Consider the following 24796-nt stretch of genomic DNA (forward strand, 5'->3'; position numbering starts at 1 on the left):
GTGAAAAAAATATATATGGCTTATTTGATTTTTTTTTTCCTCCTCCATGATGGGAAATAAAAGGCAAAGGATAGAAAGTCAACAATCAGTGCCAGAAACTGGGGGGCCAAAAACCCAGAGGAAGGAGGTCTCTAGGGGAAGGGAGCACTCTCTCCCACCTCCAGGCTTCGTGGCATTTGTAAACCATCACTGCGTGGGGTGAGAGGCCCACACACCCAGCAGAGAGCGGCTGCACAGGGATGGGACGGACTTGCTAGTGGTCTCACATGACCGGCGGACACGAAGCCAGAGATCTGTGCGGCCCAGGGAGGAGGGCCCAGAAAGCACCTCAGCTTCCCTGGAGAATGGAACGACAGGAAATAGACTAACATGAAAGCCTGAAATGCAATTTGAGGTGGAAATGGGGCTGGGAATGAAGGAGCCAGGCAGTTAACAGTTAACAGGGGAAACAGTTAACAGAACAGGGGTCCCAGGAAAAGGGGTCCCCTCAAAATAAAGCCAATAGAATTTGCTCCTAGCTTAAAATTTCTGAGGCCCTGGGAACACATTTTCCTCCTTTTACTTGATCATTAGTCTTGCAATATAAAAACAGTTCCCTGGATAAAATTTCCTCAAGTGAATCAGGCTTTTCCAAGAGACGGATTTATGAAACACTGAACAATGAAGTATTTGTAGAAATTAGAGGCGAACGTGACAGATGTGTTTGTCTTGGCAAAGGGGCATCTTCAGTCCCAGTTCCACTCCGGTCTCCTTCTGATGACTCTGTGTTTTGGGGTCTTTCCATTGTAATCTTAGACTTTCCTTGATTGAGAATTCTGCTTGACAATGTCTTGTCCCCCCCTCTCCGCAACTGGTGGGCAAGATCTCGGGCAATCGTGGCCACTGAGAAAGGCAAGAGGTCAATACTGGTGGGGTTGCAAGGATTAGAAACGCTGGTGACCCCGTATAGACCCTAGAGTTCCCATCTTGCAGCGGGAACTGAGAGACGCCAAGATATTACGTGACTTGCTCTTAAAACCCGGGAAGTATGGGGGCCAAGATCAAACCCACGTGTGGATGCTCGAAGCCCAGTCCTCGCCGGTGTAGCTGGCTGCCTCCTCCCAAAAGTGGGGTGGCACGGGCTGGCACATTCGTCAGCACCTGGAGGTCATCAGAGATGAGAGGGATTTCTACATGGTGCCTGTACTCAACCTTCATTTTTGCTGGCTTCTCATTCTTTCTTTTTCTTTTCTTTTCTTTTCTTTCCTTTTCTTCTTTCTTTCTTTCTTTCTTTCTTTCTTTCTTTCTTTCTTTCTCTTTCTTTTTTTTGAACCAGCAAATATTTATTGAGGAACACTCTATGCTCGCAGCTGGTGATTCAGAGACGAGGCACCCAAGGAGGTCATGGGTGAGGAGAGAGGCAGAGAGACAGCAGACAGTCACACGTAGAGTGGTGATGGCAAGTGCGTCTGCAACAGACCCATAACCAAAACTCCGGGCATCTGGGTAAAGCACCAGAAACAGTCCAAAGGCTAAGTAAGGGCTCCATGCCATGGCCAGATCATAGGATTCTCATTGGGCACTTAAAATACTGCTTCTGGACATATGAGAAAAATGTCCACAACACAAGGCCCAGTGAAAAAGACAGGCTTCAAAACTCAACCTGAGGTCTGATACCCATGATGTTGTTTATAAACCAACATCCTGCAGGTTAGCTTCTGTTCACCACCCCAAGATCCACTTTCCACCTTTTTCCACCTACTCTGCGCCCTGGCAGCTGAGCTATGTGGCCTCTGGCTTCCAGTTGGCTTTGACCAGAGGAAGGCTTTGGATGGAGAGAGGAGAGCGAAGTTGGGGGTCTGCTCCACCTGACCCCCACTGCTGCTGGCCTTAGCCTGGCTAGTCTCCTGCCCCTGCCAGGGCTCCTGCAGGTTCTAGTAACCTCCTCAGGCCTGCAGAGGAGAGAGGCCTTGCTATTATCCACTCCAGGGTTCTGCACATCTTGGGGGCTTCCCTACGTCCTGCCCACACCCTTATAAATGGGCCCATGTTTCATCTCGTCCCAAATGACCTAAATGACCAACCCATTTGTGGGATTATGGGCCATTGTGTTGTTCTCTCGTGTGATTCGCTAGTTTTCTATAATAGTCACCTTTTGGGGCATCTAGTGAACTCGTGACTCCTCGTTTCCTCTGAGAACCATCTGCCCAATCACAAGTGTGGACCCATAAGTGATTGGTCTGGAGAAGAGACAGAGACCAGCCTGGCCAGCCAGATGCTCTTTCCTGGAAGGCTTGGTCAGGACCAGAGAAAGCCTGTCCCACCTTGGTGGATAGATACCCTGTGAACAAAGAAAGAGGAGTTAAAGCGAGATATAGGACTAGAAATGGCCCTCGACCCCAAAAGTCTGTACAGACCCCAGTTCTAGACCCTTCCTAAGACCTGGCATCACGGCTCCTTTGACGCCTTTGACTCTCAGCCCTACGGTCTTGTAATAACCACCCCCCCCCTTTTAACATAACTCAGCTGAATTAACTCAACCAAATGACTCCTGAATAATACAATCATGAATTACTCTTAAAATTAGAAAATAACTATAAGAGATGTATTTTTATTTTTTTAAACTTTTTACTTTGAAATAATTATAGACTCAGAGGAAGTAGCAAGAATAGTACCCGAAGGCTCATGTATGCTCTAAACCCGGCATCTTCCCATGGTGGATCCTGTAGGGTTCTAGAACAACACAGAAACCAGGAGATGGACACTGCAGCATGGATGGTAACTGACTACAGACACTCAGTTCTCACCATGTTAAAGTCTGCATTTGCCTGTATGGATGTGTGTGCAGTTCTACACAGTTTTATCCCAAGAACAGACTCATACATCCACCACCATAATCAAGATCAAGAAACTGTCCTGTCAACAAAACAGAACCCCCTTGAAGCTGCCATTTTGCATTGCACTCACTCTTTGTGCCACTGATCTCTTCTTCATGTCTGTACTTTTACTTTGAGAATGTTGTATTTTGAAAGGACATCGTATGTAACCTTTGGAGATCCACTTCTTTTTACTAAGTGTAATGCCCTTCTGGTCCATCCAACTGGCTGTGCCTACCAGTAGTTCAGTCCTCCTTATTACAGTGGAATATTCCACTCTGCAAATGTCCCAGAGCTTATCAACCATTCACCCATAAAAGGACGCTGAGTTGTTTCCACTATTTTGCTATTATGAATTAAGGTGCTATGAATGTTCACATATAGGTTCTGGTGTGAATATGAATTTTAATGTCTCATGGCTGAACGCCTGAGGTCATATCATAAGTGGATGTTTGGTTTTGTCAGAAATTGTTGAACTATTTTCCAGACCAGTACTGGTAATTCGTGGCTACCATTTTGCATTCCCACCCGCAGTGTATGAGAGATCCAGTTCCCCGTCCCTCTGTTTTTCCTTTTGGGTCTTCTTGTGGGTTCCTTGAGCTTCTTTACAATTCCATTTCATCTCCAGTGCTTTGGAATATGGAAAGACAGCCATGTGGAGATGCAGCCCAAGGGTAGGGATTTGCATGCACCAGCCTGGAAAGAAAAGCACAGGTATCCATGGACACTGTGTGCTTGGCATCTGGGTGGATTTAAAATCATGGGAAAGATGAGGTCACCCAAGGAGAGAGAAGGCCCAGCCAAGTGGTCACGTTAGGGAGATGAGGAGGGGGGCCTGCAAAGGACCCTGAAGAAAGAGCTCACAGGGCATCGAAGGAAGACCTTCTCGATGGTGCTCATCAGAGATGCACTTAGAACTTTTCCCACCAAAATAAGGTAATTGTAGATACTGTTCTGCCATCCCTTTTATAACTTGCTATATTGAGAATATTCTTCCTTGTCATTAAAGATGTTTTTACAACATAATTTTTAATGACTGCATAGTTTTCCATTGTAGGGCTATATCATGATTTCTGTTTTGTACAAGTTCCTTCCAGAACCTTGTCCAGGGTCAAAGTCAAAGGTACCGGCCTCTATTTTCTGGAAGTCGCTTCTGCTTTTTGGAGCTCAGGACTCTAGTTGTTTCTCCTTAGTCCCCTAGCACTTCTGCTGTTTCCCACATTCTTTTGAGCCCATCAGATCATCACCAAAATCTTCTATATACTTTTCTAGCCCTCTGGAATTCAATGCATTCAAAGTTCTGTGATCCCTCCCATAAAACCTCAAAACGCAGGGCTAGATCTGTGCTATTAATCCTCATGATGCTGTGTATAAGCTTCCAAACACCCTGTGTGCTCATTTTTGTCATTCCCTCTTAGAGATGAGGACACAAGCTCGAAGGGTGTGTGTGGTTCACTCCCATTACAGCAGTTGGTCAGGGTGAACCCCGGGTCTGATGCACAGGGCAGTCTCCCTCTGGCTGCCATTGGTTCTGCTCTACATGCTTTGGAGACCATGACCCCGATAGACTAGAGACAAAACACGAGTTCGGCAGCTCTGTGTTTTCATCTGTTAAATTTCACCATCTGTCTCAGGTGTGGGAGGCTCTTCCTTGTTTCTCTGAGCATAACTAAAATCTATTTTGAAAGTTGACCCAGCATCACCTGGGAACCTGAGTGCTTGGTGGCTGTTTGCTTTCTTGATGCTGGTTTTGCCTCTGTCAGTCTTCTTCAACTCTACCAGGAGTTGACAAGGTAGGTTTGAAGTTAGGCTGACCTGAGTTGGAGTCCTGAATCTTGGCAGGAGCTGTGTGAACCCAAGTGGCTGCATCCATCTGTACCTCAGTGCCTTGGATGAACAGCATCTCCTGTTTCCCATTCCCTGTGTGGTCCTCCCACTCTACTTCAGCGACCCACTTAGGAGCAGAAAGGAGCAGAAGAGATGCCTGCTTTGATGAGCAGGGCAACTATGGGGGAGGGTCTATACGGGTTAGCCAGTTCCTTTATCTCATACAGCATTTCTACTTCCATTGGCCAATTGTTCCATATCCTACAGGTCAGGACAAGAGAGAGGATGGAACTGGGATGCCTAATCCAGCTTAGCCAGGGCTGCTCGAGGAGTAGTAACAGCTGAAGACTCGCCCTCTTTTAGCCCACCTGAGCTGCTGTAACAGAATATTACAGACTGCCTTGCTTATAGATGACAGAAATTGCTTTCTCATGGTTCTGGAGGTGAGAAGTCCAAAATCAAGGCACCAGCCCAGTCAGTGTCTGGTGCAGGCCCATTTCCTGGTGTGTCCTCCCACAGTAGAAAGGCAGAGGGCACTCTCTGAGGTCTGTTTTAGATGGATGCTAATCCCATTCATGAAGGCTCCTCCCTCATGGCCCGATCAGTCCCCAGTACTGTATGTCCAAATACCATCACATTGGGATAAGGTTAGTGCCAGGGAAATACTGAAAGCTACATTCAAGAGGCATCTAATTTAATATTGCTGGACTCAGTTTCAACATAAGAATTTTGGGGGGACTCAAATATTCAGTGCATAGCTCACCCTAACGAGGTCCTTGGGGTGCTGATCTCCATGTAACAATGACCCTGGACTTGCCCCCTGGCGTACAGGGGACAGGCTAAGTCATGTTGTAATCACATCCCATTATTTTATAATTAATATGCTAAGACTCTTCCTTTGCAGTGATAACCTGCCATTGAGAGCCATTTTCATACACAAGGTGTCACATTTTTAAGGTGTGAGTACATTGAGACTTTGGTGCACGCTGGTGGAGGAACGGGCTGTTTCATTTTCCATGAGTTCATAAGACTTTGTGTCAAAAGACACAAAGACCAAGGACAGAGGCTGGAAAACCAGCTCTGGAAGCTGGGGAGGCCTTACCAAGGAGTGGCATCAGACCCAAACCTTCCAGGAGGAATCAGAGTTTGTGGATTAGGAGGGTAAGGTCCACTGCAGACAGAGAGGCCAGAGTGGGGCAGGAGGGGGGTGCTGGTTGTGGGGTATTCATTGTGATGGCTGGAACAAGGAGAGCATATGGGCCAGGAGCTGGGATGGCATGTGAGGTCAGAGCAGGCTGCAGCAGTTTTCCTGGGTGATTCTAAAACTTTAGATCTTTATCCTGTAGTCTGAGGGAAGCAACGGGCTTGGAAGCAGTGACATTATTTGTGTTTGACATTATTTACTTTGTTTATAGGAGAAGAAAATCAATTCAGTTTGTTAAGTTCAAGATGTCTGATGTCAAGAAGGTAGGACGTTGAATAGATGGGAATGGAAGGAAGGAAGTGGGTAGGGAAGGAAAAAATGAAACAAGATTGGATCGGGAGGGAGACAAACCATAAGAGACTCTTAATCTCACAAAACAAACTGAGGGTTGCTGGGGGTGGGGGGGAAGGATAGGGTGGTTGGGTTATGGACATTGGGGAGGGTATGTGCTATGGTGAGTGCTGTGAAGTGTGTAAACCTGGCAATTCACAGACCTGTACCCCTGGGGCTAATAACTCATTATATGTTAATAAAAAAAATTTTTTTAAAAGATGGAATGGAAGATGAGGGAATGAAAGATACTGGAATTTAGAGCTTGATTCATTAGCATAGAGATGGGGAGTGATGTGAGAATGGGATTTTAAGGGAAAAGTAGCTAAAACAAAGACAGAAATGTGTAACATGCATGCCCACACCTCCTTTCCTGTGCCTGCAGCAGGCATTGCTAATCGATCACAGATTCCTCTCTTGCAGAGCCCAGTGCTGTGGACATCAAAGGAAAAGGATTTCTAGAAGATAGGCTGAGTCAACAAGTCAAATGCTCATGTGGTAAGATCAAACAGGACGTAGACCAAAAAAGGCTGGTGGGGGGCAGGAGAGGGTTCCACATGCAGGAAGGCATTGAAAGTTTATCTCTCTTACAGAAATCGTTTTCTGTTGTTTTAGTGTTATGTTTCTATTTCCTTTGAGAAAATAAACTTGTGGAATTTGAAAATAATTATCCCCTATAATTTCACCATGACTGGTAATCTTTTTTCTATACATGTGCAGCTCTATGTCATTACATATGATGCCTTACATGCACTACGCAATCATACTATACACACAATTTGTGTCCTGAGTGTTTGCTTAATATCATTTCCAATTATTTATCTTCTCTCTTCATGGTTGAACATGTGGACATTTTCCAGATTATGCCATTATAAACAATGGCTTTAATAAACTCTTTTAAAGGGGTGCCTGTGTGGTTCAGTTGGTTAAGCATCTGCCTTTGCCTCAGGTCATGATACTGGTGTCCTGAGATCGAGCCCCAGGTTGGGTTCCCTGCTCGGTGGGGCATCTGCTTCTCCCTCTCCCTCTATCCCTATACATCCCCCCCCCACTCATTCTCAATGTCTCTCTCTCTCTCTCTCTGTCTCTCTCTCTCTCGCTTTCTCTCCATCTCTCTGTCAAGTAAATAAGTAAAATACTTTTTAAAATTTATTTTCTCAGTGTTCCAAGATTCTTTGTTTATGTACCACACCCAGTGCTCCATGCAATACGTGCTCTCCTTGATACCCACCACCAGGCTCACCCATCCCCCCCATGCCCCTCCTCTCCCAAAACCTCAGTTTGTTTCTCAGAGTCCACAGTCTCTCATGGTTTGTCTCCCTCTCTGATTTCCCCCAATTCACTTTTTCTTTCCTTCTCCTAATGTCCTCTGTGTTACTCCTTATGCTCCACAAGTAAATATTTTTTTAAAATTTTTAAATGAATTCCCTTTAAAACAATCTTTTAAAAAATTTTAATATTTTCCCAAGATCTGTTTCTAGAAGTGGCCAAAATACTTAAAGATTTTAAGACTCCTGGTATAATAAAATGCATTTCAGGACCATCTTACTAACTGTCATTGCCACCAACAGAGCATAAGGATCTTTAAATGAGCGCACTGTTTTTGACTATCCCATTGTTGTTGTTTTCTGACACTGATACAAATCCTTCATGGAAACCAGGTTATAGTATAATACCATAGGATATGTAAGTCCATAGTATATATTGGTATATGTACGTATGCATATACACACACATACATATAACTACCTTTCTTCAAATAATCTTAATGATCTAGGCACCAATATCAATGCCAAAGATTTTCATCATCCTTCTCCAGGATAGTGCTAAGTAAATCCCTTTCTCCCTTGCTTAGATGAGGAGAAAAAGAAATGTCTATGAAGCCAGTCACTGACCTGGTGTACTGTGGGTCCTTAAACGCCAACCGATGAATGAAAACCTTCTACTGGGACCTACTTCATTCTTGGAGCCATTGCCACATGACAAAAGTAACATTATCCCAGTTTAACAAGGAAGGGAACGGAGGCTTAATGGGGGTAATTAACTTTCTCAAGGCCATGTAATTAGTAAGTGGTGGAACCCGAATTCATGGGCGCAGCGTGTCTCAATTGAGAGCGTGCTTGCTTCCTGCACCGTGAACTACACTGCGGGGAGAGTCAGCTAGGCGCACAGAGAGGGGTGGGGCTGACTGCTGTCAGAGACTCACTCCTGGTTTCTGGTCCCTTCTGTCTGGGAGGAGACTCCCAACCCCCAGTAGGAAGCCCATCCTCTAAAGGCAGCCCAGACACTGCCCTCTTCTCTATCTGGTGTGTTTCATCTACTTTTAAAAGACTTTATCTGTCAGAGAGAGAGATCACAAGCAGGGGGAGCAGCAGTGAGAGGGAGAAGCAGGCTTCCCGCTGAGCAAGGAGCCTGATGCGGGACTCGATCCCAGGATGTTGAGATCCTGACCTGAGCCGAAGGCAGACGCTTAACTGACTGAGCCACCTGGGCATCCCTGTCTGGGTGTGTTTTAGAAATATTTTAGCTTCGGGGCGCCTGGGTGGCTCAGTGGGTTAAAGCCTCTGCCTTCGGCTCGGGTCGTGATCCCAAGGTCCTAGGATCAAGCCCCACATTGGGTTCTCTGCTCAGTGGGGAGCCTGCTTCCTCCTCTCTCTCTCTGCCTGCCTCTCTGCCTACTTGTGATCTCTGTCTAATAAATAAAAATCTTTAAAAAAAAATGTTTTAGCTTCTGAGCGCTCTCCCCACATCTGCACATGTTCACCACCCCAGTAGCTCCCCGAACCCCGTATTTTGGGGGGGTTTACGGAGGAGTCATCACATAAGCATGAGAGATCATTAAGTCCATTTCCAGCCTCTGGTCCCTCTCAGGAGAGCGGGAGGTGGGGCTGAATATTCCAAGCTTCCAAGCACTGCCGACACTCACGAATTCCAAGGAATTTAGGAGTTCTCTATCAGGAGCCAGGGCCAAAGACCAGATATTATAACAAAAGATGCTTCTGGTGCTCTTATCACTTAGGAAATTACAAGGGTTTAAGGCGCTCGGTGCCAGGAACCAGAGGCAGGGACCAACATATATCCATTCTGTTATCTCACAGGCGTCAGCCTGACTTGTGGGACAAAAGTCAGCTTTCAGGTCATAGTATATGATTGTGTAACAGAAACCTTTTACTGACGAATTGGGTGGTTGGGAGCCTTTTTCTGAGAAGTTCTGGAGGAGCAGGATCTCTCCCTGTGATAAATCTTCCTTTGAAGAGCCCCTTTGTTGAGGTCCTAGAACCTCCATCTCAGAGCTTGCTTCGGGCCAACCTCCGAGTCCCTCCCGTATGGGCTGCCCCGTCCAGCTTCTGTTTTTGCAAATTCAGAGATGCTCAATTTTCCCTCTTCCTGTGGTGATTTTCTTTTTCTTTGCTTTTTCTTCCCTTGTACCCACTGTTCCTCAGTTGGGACTAGGATTTCTGGGCACCTGTGGACTTGTGCCCTGCTGGGTTTGGGTGACAAGGAAGGAAGCCGCACTCCGTGACCTCAGCACAAAGGCCTCACTGTTCTGCCCTCTCTGCACTTGGGCCCCTTGGCGGCCTCTGTGACCCCACTTACCTGGGACACTTCGAATCACTAGGCGGTTTCTCACGTTTCCTCTTTGGTTTCTGTTGGTCACAGCTTCTATTGGTGAAAACCCCAAAGGGGCCACGTCTGGGGGAGGCTGGAGCAGACGTGATTGGCCCCGGAGCCAGACGCAGCGTCCTGAGTGTAGAGGGGAGCAAAGCTTTAGCCTGTCCCCACCTCCGTCCAGAAGGGCCCAGTGAGAAGACAGCTCAACAGGCTCCAAATGAAACGCAAAGCTATCTCCACCCTCCTGTGGGCTGGGATGACCCACGTCCCTAGTTTAGAACCATCCAGAACCTTTTTCTGTATGGAACATGGTGTGTTCTACCTGAACAGAAGAGTGTGACTCTCCCCAGTTGTTTCTCTCTCTGTTCATTTCTTTCCATAGTTATTTCTCAAATCGTAATGAAACATACATGTAATTACCATCTTAACCACTTGTAAGTCTGCAGTTTGATGCTGTAATTCACACTCTTGGGAAACCATCAACACCGTCCTTCTCTGGAACCTTTTCATCTTCCCAAACTAGAACTCTGTCCCCATTAAACACTCACTCCCCATCCGCCTCTCCCACGCCTGGCAGCTGCCCCTCTACTCTCTGTCTCCATGAATTTTCTGTCTCTGGGTACCTCATATGAGTGCGATCACACAGCGTTTCACAAAGCGGCATGTCCTCAAGCTTTATCCATGTTCCGGCACCTTCCTTTTGAAGGCTGGAGACTATCCCATGTATGTGCAGACCACATTTTACTTCTCCATTCATCTGCCAATGGACACTTGGCTATAGCATTAACTTAACAAATATTTTCTGAGTGATGCATGGTGTCTGCTCCTGAGGTAAGCTTGCAGTAGATTTGGATGAGGAGGTCCCCACCCAGAGGTGAAGCAGCACTAATGATAATGCCCAGAAGCAATGGCAGCTTCTCTCAAACTCACAGAGACACCAATGACTGTTCCTAATTTACATATCCTCCACAAATTTTCATAAAACCTTTGGCACCTGATTTTGGAAATGAATGAGTAGCAGAGGGGCACCTCAACGGCTCAGTCGGTTAAGCATCCAAGCCTTGATTTTGACTCATGTCACGACCTCAGGGTCTGGAGATCGAGCCCCACGGTGGGCTCCACACTCAGCACGGACTCGGCTTGAAACTCCCTCTCTCGTTCTCTGCCCCTTTCTCTCTCTCAAATAGATAAATCTTTAAAAAAAAAAAATGAAGGAGTAGCAGAAATATTAATAGAAAAGCTTGCAAACCACTGTACGCAGTGGACATCTCTGAGGGGGTGCTCCTGACGGTACGTTTCCATCCCCAGCTCTAAGAGGGATGTGCTTGTCGCTCCTTGTACTGTCTGTGGCTACAGAGACAAGAAGAGCTATGTTGGTATTTCTCAGTCTTCCACGAATAAGCGGCAGGAGTTTGTGGTTTTCTGGGCTGTCCCAGGGTAGCAGCCCCCAAGCACCTGGACACAGGCTCCCGAAGACACCATGTGTGCCCCCTGCTTCTGCACCCACGGATCTCTTTTCCTTGTGCTATCCATGTGTGCTTGTACTCTGCAACCCTCTCATGGAACTGTATGATTTAAACACTGTTCTCGGGGTGCCTGGGTGGCTCAGTGGGTTAAAGCCTCTGCCTTCAGCTCGGGTCATGATCCCAGGGTCTTGGGATCGAGCCCCGTAGCGGGCTGTCTGCTCAGTGGAGAGCCTGTCTGTTCCTTTCTATCTGCCTGCCTCTGTGCCTACTTGTGATCTCTATCAAATAAATAAATAAAATCTTTAAAAAAATAAATAAACACTGTTCGGTTTACCACCGCCCCCTGGGCTGTGTCTTCTTTACCACGAGTGGGTGCTCTGCCTTTGCCTGAAAGCCCCTGGTGTGCCCCAGCAAAGCTGCCCAGGAAACTGTGTCCTCACAGAGGCTTTTTTTGTTTTGTTTATTTTATTTATTTTTTAATTACTTTTAAGTGTTCCAGAATTCATTGTTTATGTACCACACCCAGTGCTCCATCCATACACGCCCTCCTTAATATCCTCGACCAGGCTCACCCAACCCCCTCTCACCCCTCTCCCCTCCAAAACCCTGTCAGTTCAGCGCATCTGGCTGCTAAATTGTTCTAGATCTCCCTCTTGTGGGCCAGCCATGGAATGAAATACACTGATCACATCTAAGAGGTGGGATGAATAATCTTGTAGATGAAAAGGAATCGATTCCTGGGAATCCTGGAAGCAGACTAGGACCTTCCATTGTTTTATTAGGAGAGGTGGTGAATCTATAAAAAGTATGCAGAGAATGTGAAAACACCCGTGCACTCCCATACCAGCTTTAAGAAATCTGAACATCTTGCTGCATAGGTACTATGAATCTTTTTTTAAAAACTGATATAGGAAAGTTGAGAGCCCCTGAGTACCCTGACTTTCTGCACATACCTCCTCTCCCAGGTAACCGTTACTCTGGTATTTATTACTCCCGCACGTATTTTTATATTTCCCCACATATATGTGTGTCAAGATGGTACAAACTATTGTTTTTCACCTTCTCAGCTTCATGAGGGATGCTGTCACACTGGGTGTGTTCTCTCAGTCCGCTCTTCTCCCTCAATGTTCTATGGGTAATGTCTATCCTTGTGGTTCCAATTCTCTCATTCCCCCCCCACCCCCGTATATTGTTGTCAAAGATTTTATTTATTTATTTATTTGAGAGAGCGCACGTGAGAGACAGCACAAGCAGGGGGAATGGCAGAGGCCGAGGGAGAAGCAGACTCCCTCCCTGCTGAGCACCGAGCCCCACATGCGGCTCCATCCCAGGACCCTGGAATCATGATCTGAGCCCAAGGCGATGCTTAACCGACTGAGCCACCCCAGAGCCTCTCTCCCATATATTGCTGATCTTTTGAAGACCACCCACATAGTTCCCAATTCCTTTATCCTGGTTTATTAGGTTGTTTTGAATTCTCCCCACAATAACCAAGGCCGTACCCAGCATTCTTACGCCCACCTCCTGGTCTGTGTGTGTTTCGTTCAAGTACATGCTAAGGGCGGATTGCTGGGCCATTATGCTTGGCGCATGTGTGCAACTTTTCTCCGTATTGCCACATAGCTCTCGAACACACTGCCCTGTTTACAGCTCCCTATCTTCCCCTCTCTCTCCTCTGCCAGAGGGCAGCCAGGTGGCAGGAGCCATCCCCATCATTAACAGAGCCGGAGCCCGGTGTCAGCCGCCTTGGCAAGAATGTTCTGAGTAATGACAACAATCTTCCCAGACAGGCAATAGCCTGTTTACAAGAAACCAGAGCGGTCCAGGAATCTGCCCCAGGCCACAAAGTTAACAAGTGGCCAAGCAGCACTAAACCTGACCCGGTAACATCTGTAAAGACTGGCCCTTGCAGGGGAGAGATCGATGGAGGGGAGACGCCCCCCCAATGGCAGCCTGTCCATCTGGTTGCTGAGAGCTGAGAGAGGAAAGATTCCACCGTTCAACTCTTTAAATTATGAAAGTCAGCCCACACGCACGAGAGCATATAGAACACGGACAGAAAAGCAATAAAATGAACCGGGGGTAGGAGAGGAGAAAAACCGACATTAAAGGGATCTAGGTACCTACAGGGTGGGGGGGCGTCCTTGTTAGAAAATTATATTGGAAAACTGTATTTTTCAAATTATGTATTAACTTTCCCTTCAATTACTAGGAATCAGCGATCGTTTTATGGCAGAAACCTGCCTTCCCCTGTGCTCGGCCGAGCTGACATCAACCCCATGCAGTGATCGCAGGAGCAACAATACCGTCCCCCCCCCACCCCCCCGGGCGGAGAGGAGCGTGTCACCAGCGGTGACAGCCTGGGCAGGGAGTGGAAGCAAGGAGAAAAACAAGTGCGAGTTCAGGGAAGGAAAGGGACAAGGGAAACCGATTCCGTACTCTGCAGCTGCCCTGCTCACCCCCCAGAGAGGCTGTGCACTGTGTCCCGTCTCTTAGCTTTGCACCTTTTCTAAAGAAACTTCCCCCTTTTGTTTTAAGCAAGAGAAGGACGCAAGTATTCTAGAAATCAGTGGGGCCGGATACCTCCTCGAAGGCCGGATGCCCACTCGCAGGAGGAAACCGCTGGGCCGCTGCTGTTTGGGTTTCAGCCTCTGTGTTTTACACACACACGTCCACAGAGCATTCGAGGTTTTAGTGTTTGCTTTACTCTAGAAGAAAACGACTCCCGAAACCGAGCCCACTAAGCAGACCAGCCGTGAACGTCAACAAGTGTCACAGGAAGCCGACCGGGTGTGGGTCTGGAACTGAAAACCTTCTCACAAAGCACAGGAAGAGCGTCGCAGCTGAAGGGGGCAGTTTCCTGAGCTAAGTCGAAGAACATAAATCACTTCGTGTGCTTTTTTCCACCCAGTTTTCTATGTGTGGTGCAATACACATGACATGAACTTTATCATCTCAGCCATACAGCTCCGGGTATAAAACACATTCATGTGTGTCTCCATCCCCACCGTCCACCCCCAGGACTCTCGCCAACTCGTCAAACTGAACAAGAACTCCCCACACCCTTCCCCCGGCCCCGCTCCAGCCCCTGGCAACCAGCATTCTACTTTCTGTATGATTTTGACTACTCTCAACATGTGAGTGAAATCATTCACTACTTGCCTCTTTATGTCTGGCTTATTTGACTAAAGCAGAATGTCCCCAACACATATGCACGCTGCAGCAGGTGTCAGAACGTGCTTCCTTTTTAAGGCTGGATGAGTCCACAGTATGTAGATACCACCTTCTGCTTACTCATTCCTCCACTGACGGACAATTGGGGGACTTCCACGTTTCAGCTCTTCTGAATAATGCTGCATAAAAACATTCTTATTTGCCATGTGAACCAAGCTACCAACATCAAAATCTCTAAACAGGCTATTTCTCATTAAATGAGTCATATTTTGAGTAACTAACCTAGGGCCCTAGAATTTATGTAATTTTCATCTTTACAGCATCTTTGGCAGATGTTCTTGGCCTCCCAGAACCAAAGATTACTATTTTGGGGTTTTTTTTTAAATTAATTGAAGAGGAAACTAATTATTCACTCAAGAGGCCACTGATTGACATCGACCCAAAGCAATTTTGGTATTATTTTTCCAGAGGAACTGGTCTCATTTGGCCAAATCTATTAATAGAATTTGAACCAATGTCTTGAACAATGTCTTCTTCCCTATTGGAGAGGTGAGCCATTCTAGGATAGGGATTACAGATGCTTTCATTGTGTCCCTGCTGTAGACTACCAGAGGTCTCAGGACATGGTGACTTCAGCTACTTTAACTGAGAGGTAGGTACCCAAAGATAAAAAACATCTTCCCCCACACCAAAATATTGACATCTTGCCATTGCTTCCACATTCTTTTGTCTTGTACTAAGCGTTATGGCCTTGAATCAAATAAACAAAACACTGGCTTGCGACATAGGCAATCGGCACTACCAAATAACATGGACCTCCTCGGGTATTAGCCAAAGGAAGGTCTCTGTCTGGCATTTATTACCAGATTCTCCCTTCTCCGGAACTCCACATCCCCAGCCCTGGGCCCACAATAATCCCTCACACTCTAAGACAGCGTGCAATTAATTTCTAGAGGGAACCCCTCAAATCACAAACCTGCTTGTGAGATGCCTAAGATAACTGTCCACTTCCATGGGAAAAACTTACTCCGTGGTTATTGGGGAAAATGCTATTTGGACCCTGAGATGGGCAGAGATCCAAACAATGGTCCGGCGGATGCTTTGAATGGTGCGGAACTAGTGTGGAAGGGAATGGATTCTTCTGAAGGGTTCTTAGGACAAAGAAGAGCATAAGTTGGCAAGTCAGACCAATAGCATATGGAGGAATTTCAGGGTAAGAGCAGTGTGTGGGGAAATTTTGTAGGCCTTTGTCAATGGAACAAAGAATCAGAAGAGAGTTTTTAGATGAATGAGCCCAATTGGGCTGGTGGGAGGGAGCCAGGAAAGTCTGTGACTAAGGTTACTTCATTAATTTTTAATTCCCTTTTCCCTTTCTCCCTCTGTTTCCTTTTTACCTCCAGGGATATTCACATTTTGGCATTGCTTACCCATTCCTTTGTCTTACGAGTCACGATTATTCGAGGATTTATTTAGTGAATGTTGACCAGCACCTGTCACATGTTAGGTACATCGTCATGGAGTGCAGAGATGGACTAGTCTGGGACTATCTCCTCTAAGCACTTACAGTCCCCCCCAAATGCTTGGGATAGTATGCAATAATTGGCAAATTTTATACTTGAATGTTTTTGCCAATTCTTTTTTTATTTGCATTCCCTATTTCTGTTTCTCTGCCCTTTGTTCCGTTGTGTTTTTTAGGGTCCCCCCGCCCCGCCCTTTATGTTATCCCTCAGAAGACACAGGCCCAGGGAAAAGATGGTTTTTCTGGCTCTCAGGTTGAAGTTTTAACCTATCATAAGAAAGGTAAGCTATCTTTCCCTTTTCCTTCTCAAAATGAGAGTAAAACTCAAGGCTGCTGTGTTTCTCCTTGTAATTCTTTAATTAGGATCAACTAGGATAAAACCTGCCCACTAATTTGAGATAAAACATGTACTGTTTCAGCCTCCTAATTTCTTTTTACCCATAGGGAAGGTTCCAGACTTTCTGGTCACTCCCATGGAATTGATCTCCATTGTCACAAATGCGACTTACTCTCCCCCACACATTCCTTCCCCTCTGCAGTTTTCATCTTCCTCCTCTGAACCACCTCTGTTCAGCTCCTACCAGCCACCTGCCTAGTGTCATGACTTTGTTCTGTGCCTTTCATTTTGTTGCATTATCCTTTTCCCCTCATGAACTGATCCTGACAACTTTGCCCTGACTCTTGGTTCTTCGGGACACCAGCCTGTAGTAACTCAATACGCTTTTTATCTTGTATCTTCCCCTTATTTCTCACATGATTATTCTGTCTCCCTTAAGCAACCCCTGGGTAGCCCCATGACATCTATGTCCTTTATACGTACAGAAAAATATGTTTTCTGTTCTCTCATTCCTGGTCCTCTGGGAAGGACCCAACTCACCCCCCTCCAAGCCTTCAGTCTCCCACCCCCACCCCTGCCTCTTACATACTTCAAAGCAGATGTCTGGTCCCAGGCTAAACAGAGTCAGCCTCCTCAATGGGGGAAAGGTCAAATCTGCTCAAACATGTCAAGACATTTCACAAGCAATTGGCTGACCTCATGTACTAATATCTAAATACTGAGTAATACAGAGTAAAAAATTAAAAGACAGCCAAACAACCCTTTGGGTCATCTTTGAGCCCCTTGAGGTGTTCTGAAAGCTTTTTTTTATGTTGACTTTAAAAAAAAAAAAAAAAGCCAAAAATGAGATCTAGCCTAGATTTTGCCCACGATGAGGCTTTTCCCATTTCCTCAGCTGAGGAATGAGGATTCTAAGACTCTCTGGAAGGTCCCTTTGAACTCTGGAAGTCCCAGATTCCACCTGCTGCTCTGAGGGGCCCCTGGCTGCTGGCGACGCCCTGGGTGTGACGTCACAAGGGCTTTACGCCGTACCCAGTGCTGCTTCTTGTGAAACACCACGCAGGCAGGACAGCCCAGCACAATCCAGTATTTGCTCAGAATCCAGGCACCGTAAAGTCAGCCATTCAGAAAAAAATCTTGTCTTTCAGATCATTCAACCTAGACTCCTGCCTCATTTCACCCGTGACTCAGCTTAGACAACTGATCAACTACAGAGCAGCCGCTGTCTTAATGGTAGGTGGGGGAGCTCAGTGTGCTGAAAAGCGGGAACAACACGGGGTGGGGGGGTTGTCCTTCCATCTGGATTCAGTGGAAGCCACGCTTCCAATCACTGATCCTTGATGGAACGCTGAGTCTGGGGATTGGGATTAAGAAGATCTGAGTTTTAAAGAAGAGGTTGTAACTGTCAGGCTGGATAGTGCCACTCTAGAGGTAGGCCAGGCATTTATATTGACTTTGGTTCTCGAAAATCTTACTATTTATAGAAAATTTAGTTGTGACATCATCTAAAGCAGAGCCTGTTTTCCTGACTGAAAAGACACTTTAAAACAAACACAACAACTGACTCCAGATCCGGTTTAGGGTTTCCGTATGTGAGCGTATGTGCGTTGGGTGGGGGTGGGGGTGGTGATGGGGGTAGGGGATACGAGGACAGATGAGGCGCATATTCCAGAGAACCAGGGGGAGTTCTGCTTTAAGAAAGTGTGGTGTTAAGAAAAATTTACATTCATAAAAATTAAAAAAAAAATATGGGTGAGGGTAATTTTCCTAATGTTCACATGTAGAGAATTTCCTCCAAATTTTCTTAATATAGTAGACTTCTCCCAGAGAATATGGATGTATTTCCTTCTCCAGCACTAACCCTATCATGAACCCCCAAGCACATGTTGTGTATTCAATTCGGGTGCCTCCCCTTGCTTACTTTCTTCCTTAGTTTCTAACTGCTTTTGGTGTTCGGTGGAAGTTAAAAGTCTCAGCAGGTGACATTTATCGGAAGTAGCAGCTGTCTTAAAAGTTAACCAGCTTCATTCTCCTCCGTCTCGTTTCCATCCATCTATCTGCCTCAGTTAGAGGCTACCTTCTCTTACACATGACAGGTTTTTTTCGCATTACCAAAGATTTCGTTTTTATTTTTTTAAAGACTGTATTTATTTCTTTGAGAGAGAGAGAGCGCGCACAAGCAGGGGGAGTAGCAGGGAAGAGAGGCAGGCTCCCCGCTGAGCAAGGACCGGATGCAGGACTCGATCCCAGGACCCTGGGATCACCACCTGAGCTGAAAGCAGGCACTTTACTGACTGAGCCACCAAGGCACCCCAGAGATTTCATTTTTACAGCGTAATTCGTCCAGTCAAGGAGACTGCACTGTGCACTGGGGGTGTTTGTCGGGGTGGTAAAGCCCGTGTCTTGGAACGCTCCCATATGAGTAAACGCCCGACCCAGTTTTGCGCCCCTCCCCTGACCTAGGATGCTCAGGACCAGCCCGTGCCCGGCCCCCTGATTCCACTGGGTCGTGATGCCTGCGGGGGTTCTGCAGCTCTTGGGGACACTTCATTTCCCCCCAGCTAGGCTGTTCTGTAACTTGTCCCTAGTTAGCGACTTGGCGGCTGGGAGATGGCTGGGTGGGGAAGGGCGGTGGGGACGGAGGGCGCGCGCTGCCTGCACAGTCTCCTCCAGCGAAGGAGCGGGGCTGGCCCTCCGCGCTGTGACTGCGCTGTTGCTGCAGGCCCGAAGCGTGGGTCCCCGTGACTCCCCTGTCCCGGGTCCCAGCGCCTCCCTCCCGCCCCGGCAGAGGAGCCAGGACCGCCAAGTCACCTGCCCCAAGTACAGCGGTCCTGGCCACCGCGGCCTGCACGCGGTTCCCACGCTGGGGAGGAGAGTTTCTTCTGTGTTCTGCCCGCCGCTGCCTCCCTCAGACGCACGCGTGCAGCCGGCTGGATCCCTCGGGTTTGCCCTGGCCGCTCCAGCCCACCGCGTGCCGCAGCTACGACGCTCTCCGCGCCCGCGCTCCAGCGGGTCCCACCAGCGAGGGCGCAGCAGGCGCACCGCACGCCGCCCGCGGGGTCACGACGCGCCCTCCCCAGCAGTGGGGTCGCAAGGGCAGGGCGTGCGACCTTGCGACCCCACTGCTGGGGAGGGCGCGTCGTGACCCCGCGGGCGGCGTGCGGTGCGGCCCCCACGCCCCCCACGGCCGTCGCGCAGGACCGCCCTTGCCCACTGTGGCAGCTCGGGCTCCCGGGAACAGCCGCGCTGGGGATGCGCTCGCAGGCCGTGTCCGGGCGTGGTCCGGGGCCGACACCTGCGGGCGAAGCGGCCCGGCTCAAGAGGCGCGCTAACCTCAGCAACAAAACCGCAGTTACTTGCCAGCAAAAAACGGTTTAAGGAAGAGCAGAGAACTGTGACCCAGGCCGAGGCTGCAGAACGAGCGCACGCGCCGGCGTCGCGGCAGACGGGAGGACGAAGTGTCGGAGTCACCCGGAATTCCGAGTATAGTGGCTTTTCATTGGCTGAGCTGCGGCTGTCCCTCATTGGTCGAGCTGTGATTGTCCCTCATTGGCTGGCCTGTAGTCACGATCCCTCATTGGCTGAGCTGTAACTGCAGTCCCTCATTGGCCGCACTGTGGTTGTCCCTCATTGGCTGGCCTGCAGTCACGATCCCTCATTGGCTGGGCTGATTCTGAGGGAGGAGGAAACTCTCCTTCCTCGGGCTGGGATCACAAACTACAATCCCGTGGAAGGTGCCGCCTTTCCCGTTGGCTCTGCAGTGGGCCAGGAGCGCTGGGCCTGAGCGCTCCCGCTGCGCCCTTCTGACTCCCTTCTTTTAGTTTCACAAGAGAAAGAGCCTAGACTGTGGTGTGCTCGCAGGAAGGAGCTCTGTCAGCCCCATGGGCGCTCCGGGCTGGATGCGTCTTCAGCGTCATCCCAAGTTGCAGGACGGCAGTTGGGCCCATCAGCCCGTCTTTAAACACGAGTCCCTCCGGGAGGGGAACCTTGCGCAAAGCAGCCTGCCCCACCGGAGGTAAGGATGGGGAAGGGACTCGAGAGCCAGTACTCCAGGCAGTAGGGGAATGGGCGCCCCAGCCCCAAGGGTGATGTGGTGGCCCCACACGGCACTGTAAGACGTTCCACCAGGTGTGTTCGGGTCTCTGGGCGGCCAGGTGCAGCCTCGGTGGTTTGATGCGGTGCAGTTCCTGAGCGTGCTGGGTTCCGTGGGGCGGGGATGGTCTCTTCTGTGAACAAGAGCCGTAGGAGCCGGAGCGCCTGTGCAAGCTTGTTCTAGTGCATGAAGTCAAAACTGTGGAGGCCGCACTCTGTCCTCCAGTCGGAGAACTGGGATGAAAATGGCAATACAAAAGGGTCAGGTGCAGGAAGACACTTGGAAGAATGAGGGCGTGAGGAGGACCCGCGCCAGAGGGCCCTGGAAAGCGGGTGACACTGGACAGCTCAGGAGGCTCATATCCTTGATTCCTTCTAACCCCGGGCCAGGCTGTCACCTGATTTAAAGGGTCAGGATGGGAGAGAAGTGGCTGCTCTGTGCACATGTTTACAAGCATTGATGCCATTTGATAGGTACTGTTTTAATCTCCATTTTTAAATTTTTTTGTTAAAGTAATGCATACATTAAAAAGTAAAGCCTAAAATAAAAACAAAAATATTAGAGTCAGCAGGGCCTTGCCCACCTTCCACCCTAATCCTCAGTACAACTCCCCAAAAGCAATGACTTTCAACTCTTTTAATATATTTCATATGATAGTTGCCTTCATATTTTAAATAATATTCCTAAGCTTCTAATCTCTTGGCTTATTTCACACATCAACTTCATTTTTCGTACACAACTTCTATTATTTTAGAATCGCATTTTCCTTATGAATCTGTAGCCAGTGTGTTACACCTTTATCACTCTACAAATATTCCTTAATTTTTACCATCAGATAGGTCATCTACTTGCATTTCCCTGCCCCACATCATCTATCAAATCTGATATTCTTTTGACCCATCTCCTTTCTGGGGAGGGGTGGAGTGCCAGAGCTCACTACAGCCTCCATTCCAATGTGGGCAGCCGCCTTCCACGCCTCCCCACCCCCGAGGAAAACAGCCTCTGGGGCCATCTCTGCCTCCTTCCTGAGTTGGATCCCCCACCCTGGGCCATCTCTTCTTTGTCTACTCTTCTGTTTTGTTGGCATTTGCAGTCCACATTAGTCTCCCAAAAAAGAATACGTGGACTGTAATTCTTTCTGAGTCCTTTACAGATCTGAAAATATCTTTATTCCTCTCTCAAGGTTAATTAAAATTTGACTAGGTAAAGAATTCTAGGTGAAATACCATTTAACTTAGAATTCTGAAGCCACTTCTCTATAATCTTTTAAGAACCCAGTGTTAGGGCAGCTGGATGGCTCAGTCAGTTAAGCCTCAGACTCTTGGTTTCTGCTCAGGTCGTCATCTCAGGGTTGTGAGGTCAAGACCTGCCTTGGACACTGCACTCAGCATGGAGTCTTGAGACTTTCTCTCTCTTTCTCAAATAAATAAAGCTTTAAAAGAGAAAAAAAAAAACCCTCAGTGTTGCTGTTGAGAAGTTTGATATCCTTCTGAAACTCCTCCTGTATGTCAACCATTTTTCTGCACTTGGAGGCTTTTAGGATATTTTTACATTCATTGCACTGGGCATTTTGTGAGCACTTTAAGTTACGGGGAAAATATATTATTTATTTAATAATTTCCTGTCCTCCATTTTTCTCTGATCATCTTTTGGAACTCGTACATTTTTACTAGTTAGATGTTATACCTCCAAGAATGAAATATCACATCTCTCCATTTTTTCTTATGTTTTCCCTTATGTCATTTTGTTGTGCCTTCCAGCATATTCCTTTCACACTATTTTCCAACTTACATATATTTTTAAAGTTTTCCCAATCATGTTTTAGGTTTCAGCAACCTTTTGTTGTTGTTCTGTAATGTTTTCTTTTTCATAGACTGTTTCCTTGGTTTTATGAGCATGGTATCTTCTTGAGGGTGAGCAAACAAAATCAGTGTTTTGATTTTTTTAAAGCTCTCATTAATTTGTTCCCCTTTTCTGGTTCTGTATGTATTTTCTGTCTTACTGGAGGGTTTCTTCAAAGGCCTAGGTCAGTCCTTGGAATTTGTATCAGTCCGCTGGGGCCATTATAACAAAATGCCACACACAGAGGGGAGGGGGGTAAGAAAGTGGGGGGGGTAGGGGTAGGGAAGGGGTGATGCTTAAACCACAGACATTTATTTCCCTCCATTCTGGAGGCTGGAAGTTCCCCATCAAGGTGGCTCCTCTGAGTTCTCTCTCCTTAGCTTGCAGATGACTTTCCCCTGTACATGCACCCCAAGTGTCTCTTCCTCTTCTTCAAGGACACCTGTGCCATTTCAAGTCAGGCCCAGGGAGGGGTGAAGACAGCTGACTGCTGTGCATATAAACGCGTGGCCTTCCCCGGAGTCTCCTGGCCCTGTACCTGTCACACCCTGCACCTCCAGTCCCCTCCCCGGCCGCCCTGGGATTCCACCTCAGTCCTCTCCCTGTGCCGGTGGGGTCCAGGCTTCCTCCCGCTTCCCCATAGTTACCTCGCATGCAGCGGCTTCTGTCGGGTCTTTCAAACCCATGTTGAAATCTCCCGTGCGTGGACCTTCCCTCTAATACCCTTTTCCCAGGAGAGTTTTTAGATTGGAAGATTGGTTTTTATTCACAGCTGAGTCAAGAGGGGGAGGGCACAGGCATACATTTCCAGTCTGTCATCTCTAAAAGAAACCGCTCAAGACTTTTCTTTTTTGATAAATTGGGAAGTATTTCCAACAAAAGGGAAATAGAAAAATATCATGAACGCTCCATGGATATGTCATCAAACGTTATCAAACCTTATCATTTTGCCACATTTGCTTAAGAGATTAAAAAGCTCAAGTGTTAAGAATGTAGTAGGAGGGGTGCCTGGGTGGCTCAGTGGGTTAAAGCCTCTGTCTTCAGCTCGGGTCATGATCTCAGGGTCCTGGGATCGAGCCCCACATCGGGCTCTCTGCTCAGGGGTGAGCCTGCTTCCCCCTCCCTCTCTCTCTCTGTCTACTTGTAATCTCTGTCTGTCAAATAAATAAATAAAATCTTTAAAAAAAAAAAAAAGAACGTAGTAGGAACTCTTCCCTCTCCTCCCCAGTGCCCTCCTCCATAGGAGTAATCCCATCCTAAACTTGGTGGACCGCTTGCACATGGGTTTTCCCCAACATTTGCTGCCTCCAGGTGTATCCCTAAGCAATTGCGCTGGTTTCCATGTTTCCCATATACATCTTGGTAGCATCACACCCTGCTTGGTTTTCTGTGCAACATTATGGTGTTTCCAATATTGATACATGTGGCCCCAGTGGATCTGTTTGCTGTGTTCAGGGAACAGTTCACTTTATTATTCTCCTATTGAGGGAAACTTGAGTTGCTTGTGGTTTCTACTACAAACATTACTGCAGTAAACACTATTTTTTCTGAAGATTTTATTTATTTATTGGTACAAGACAGCTCACCAGCAGGGGGAGAGGCAGAGGGAGAAGCAGGCTTCCCGCTGTGCAGGGAGCCCGACAGGGGGCTGGATCCCAGTACCCTGGGATCATGACCTGAGCCCAACGCAGACGCTTAATGGACTGAGCCACCCAGGCATCCCATGCAGTAAACATTCTTGCACGTATCTCCTGATACGTGTGAGAGTCTCTTCAAGGCATGTTCCTAGGGATAGAAATGTGACAGCACACTATTTGTGTAAATTATCCCCTGAACCAGGTAACTGTCAAAATGGTGGTACCATTTCACAGTCCCATCAGTGCTGGACCAGTTACCGTTGTCCACTTTCCTTCCAGCATGTGAACCATGCGGTTTTGTGTTGTTTTGTTTAAGTTGATATCGAGTCAGATTTTTATTTTTTTATTTATTTTATTTTTTTTAAAGATTTTATTTTTTTTACAAAGAGAGATCACAAGTAGAGAGACAGAGAGAGAGAGGAGGAGGAAGCAGGCTCCCCGCCTAGCAGAGAGCCTGATGCAGGACTCGATCCCAGGACCCTGAGATCATGACCCGAGCTGAAGGCAGAGGCTTAACCCACTAAACCACCCAGGCAGCCCCGAGTCAGATTTTTAAAAGAGAGATTTAAAACTCCCAAGATGGACTGAGCATGAATAAGGGATGAGTAAACCTGCTTTCACTGTATGTATTTCCTTTAACTGAAGGCTCAGGAGTGTGTATCAGTTACTTTAAATAAGTGCATGTTTTGTAAGCATGTTATACATTTTGCTGTTAAGCGACCTTCAGAGTATCAGTTTTAAGAGTTTTTGCTAATAGAAAATAAGATATACTTTATCTCATCCGAATATATGGATAAATGCATATTAAAATGATCTTGTTCTTAAAACAATGAAAATTGAATTTAAGCCAAGTAGATGATCTGGAAATCACTGAGATTTCTAATATAGTCTCTCTTAAAT

General features: G+C 47.3%; 1 protein-coding gene across 6 annotated transcripts in view; it reads left to right on the plus strand.

Annotated features, from left to right (window-relative positions):
* Window positions 1-17228: 17228 nt before the first annotated feature.
* The window catches only part of GALNTL5 (polypeptide N-acetylgalactosaminyltransferase like 5), a 55809-nt gene continuing 48241 nt past the window's right edge, over window positions 17229-24796 (plus strand). Inside the window, exon 1 of one of the 6 annotated variants that reach the window (XM_047694430.1) lies at window positions 17229-17557. Coding sequence is in view for 1 of the 6 variants with exons in the window: in XM_047694432.1 (XP_047550388.1) it covers window positions 20206-20339 (134 nt within the window). In the remaining 5 variants the exon portion in view is untranslated. Of the gene's footprint in view, window positions 17558-19945; window positions 20340-24796 lie in introns of those variants that run through there. The other 5 variants (XM_047694431.1, XM_047694428.1, XM_047694429.1 and 2 more) reach the window with 5 other exon arrangements.

Source organism: Lutra lutra, chromosome 11 (genome assembly GCF_902655055.1).
Source record: "Lutra lutra chromosome 11, mLutLut1.2, whole genome shotgun sequence".
Classification (NCBI taxonomy): Eukaryota; Metazoa; Chordata; class Mammalia; order Carnivora; family Mustelidae; genus Lutra; species Lutra lutra.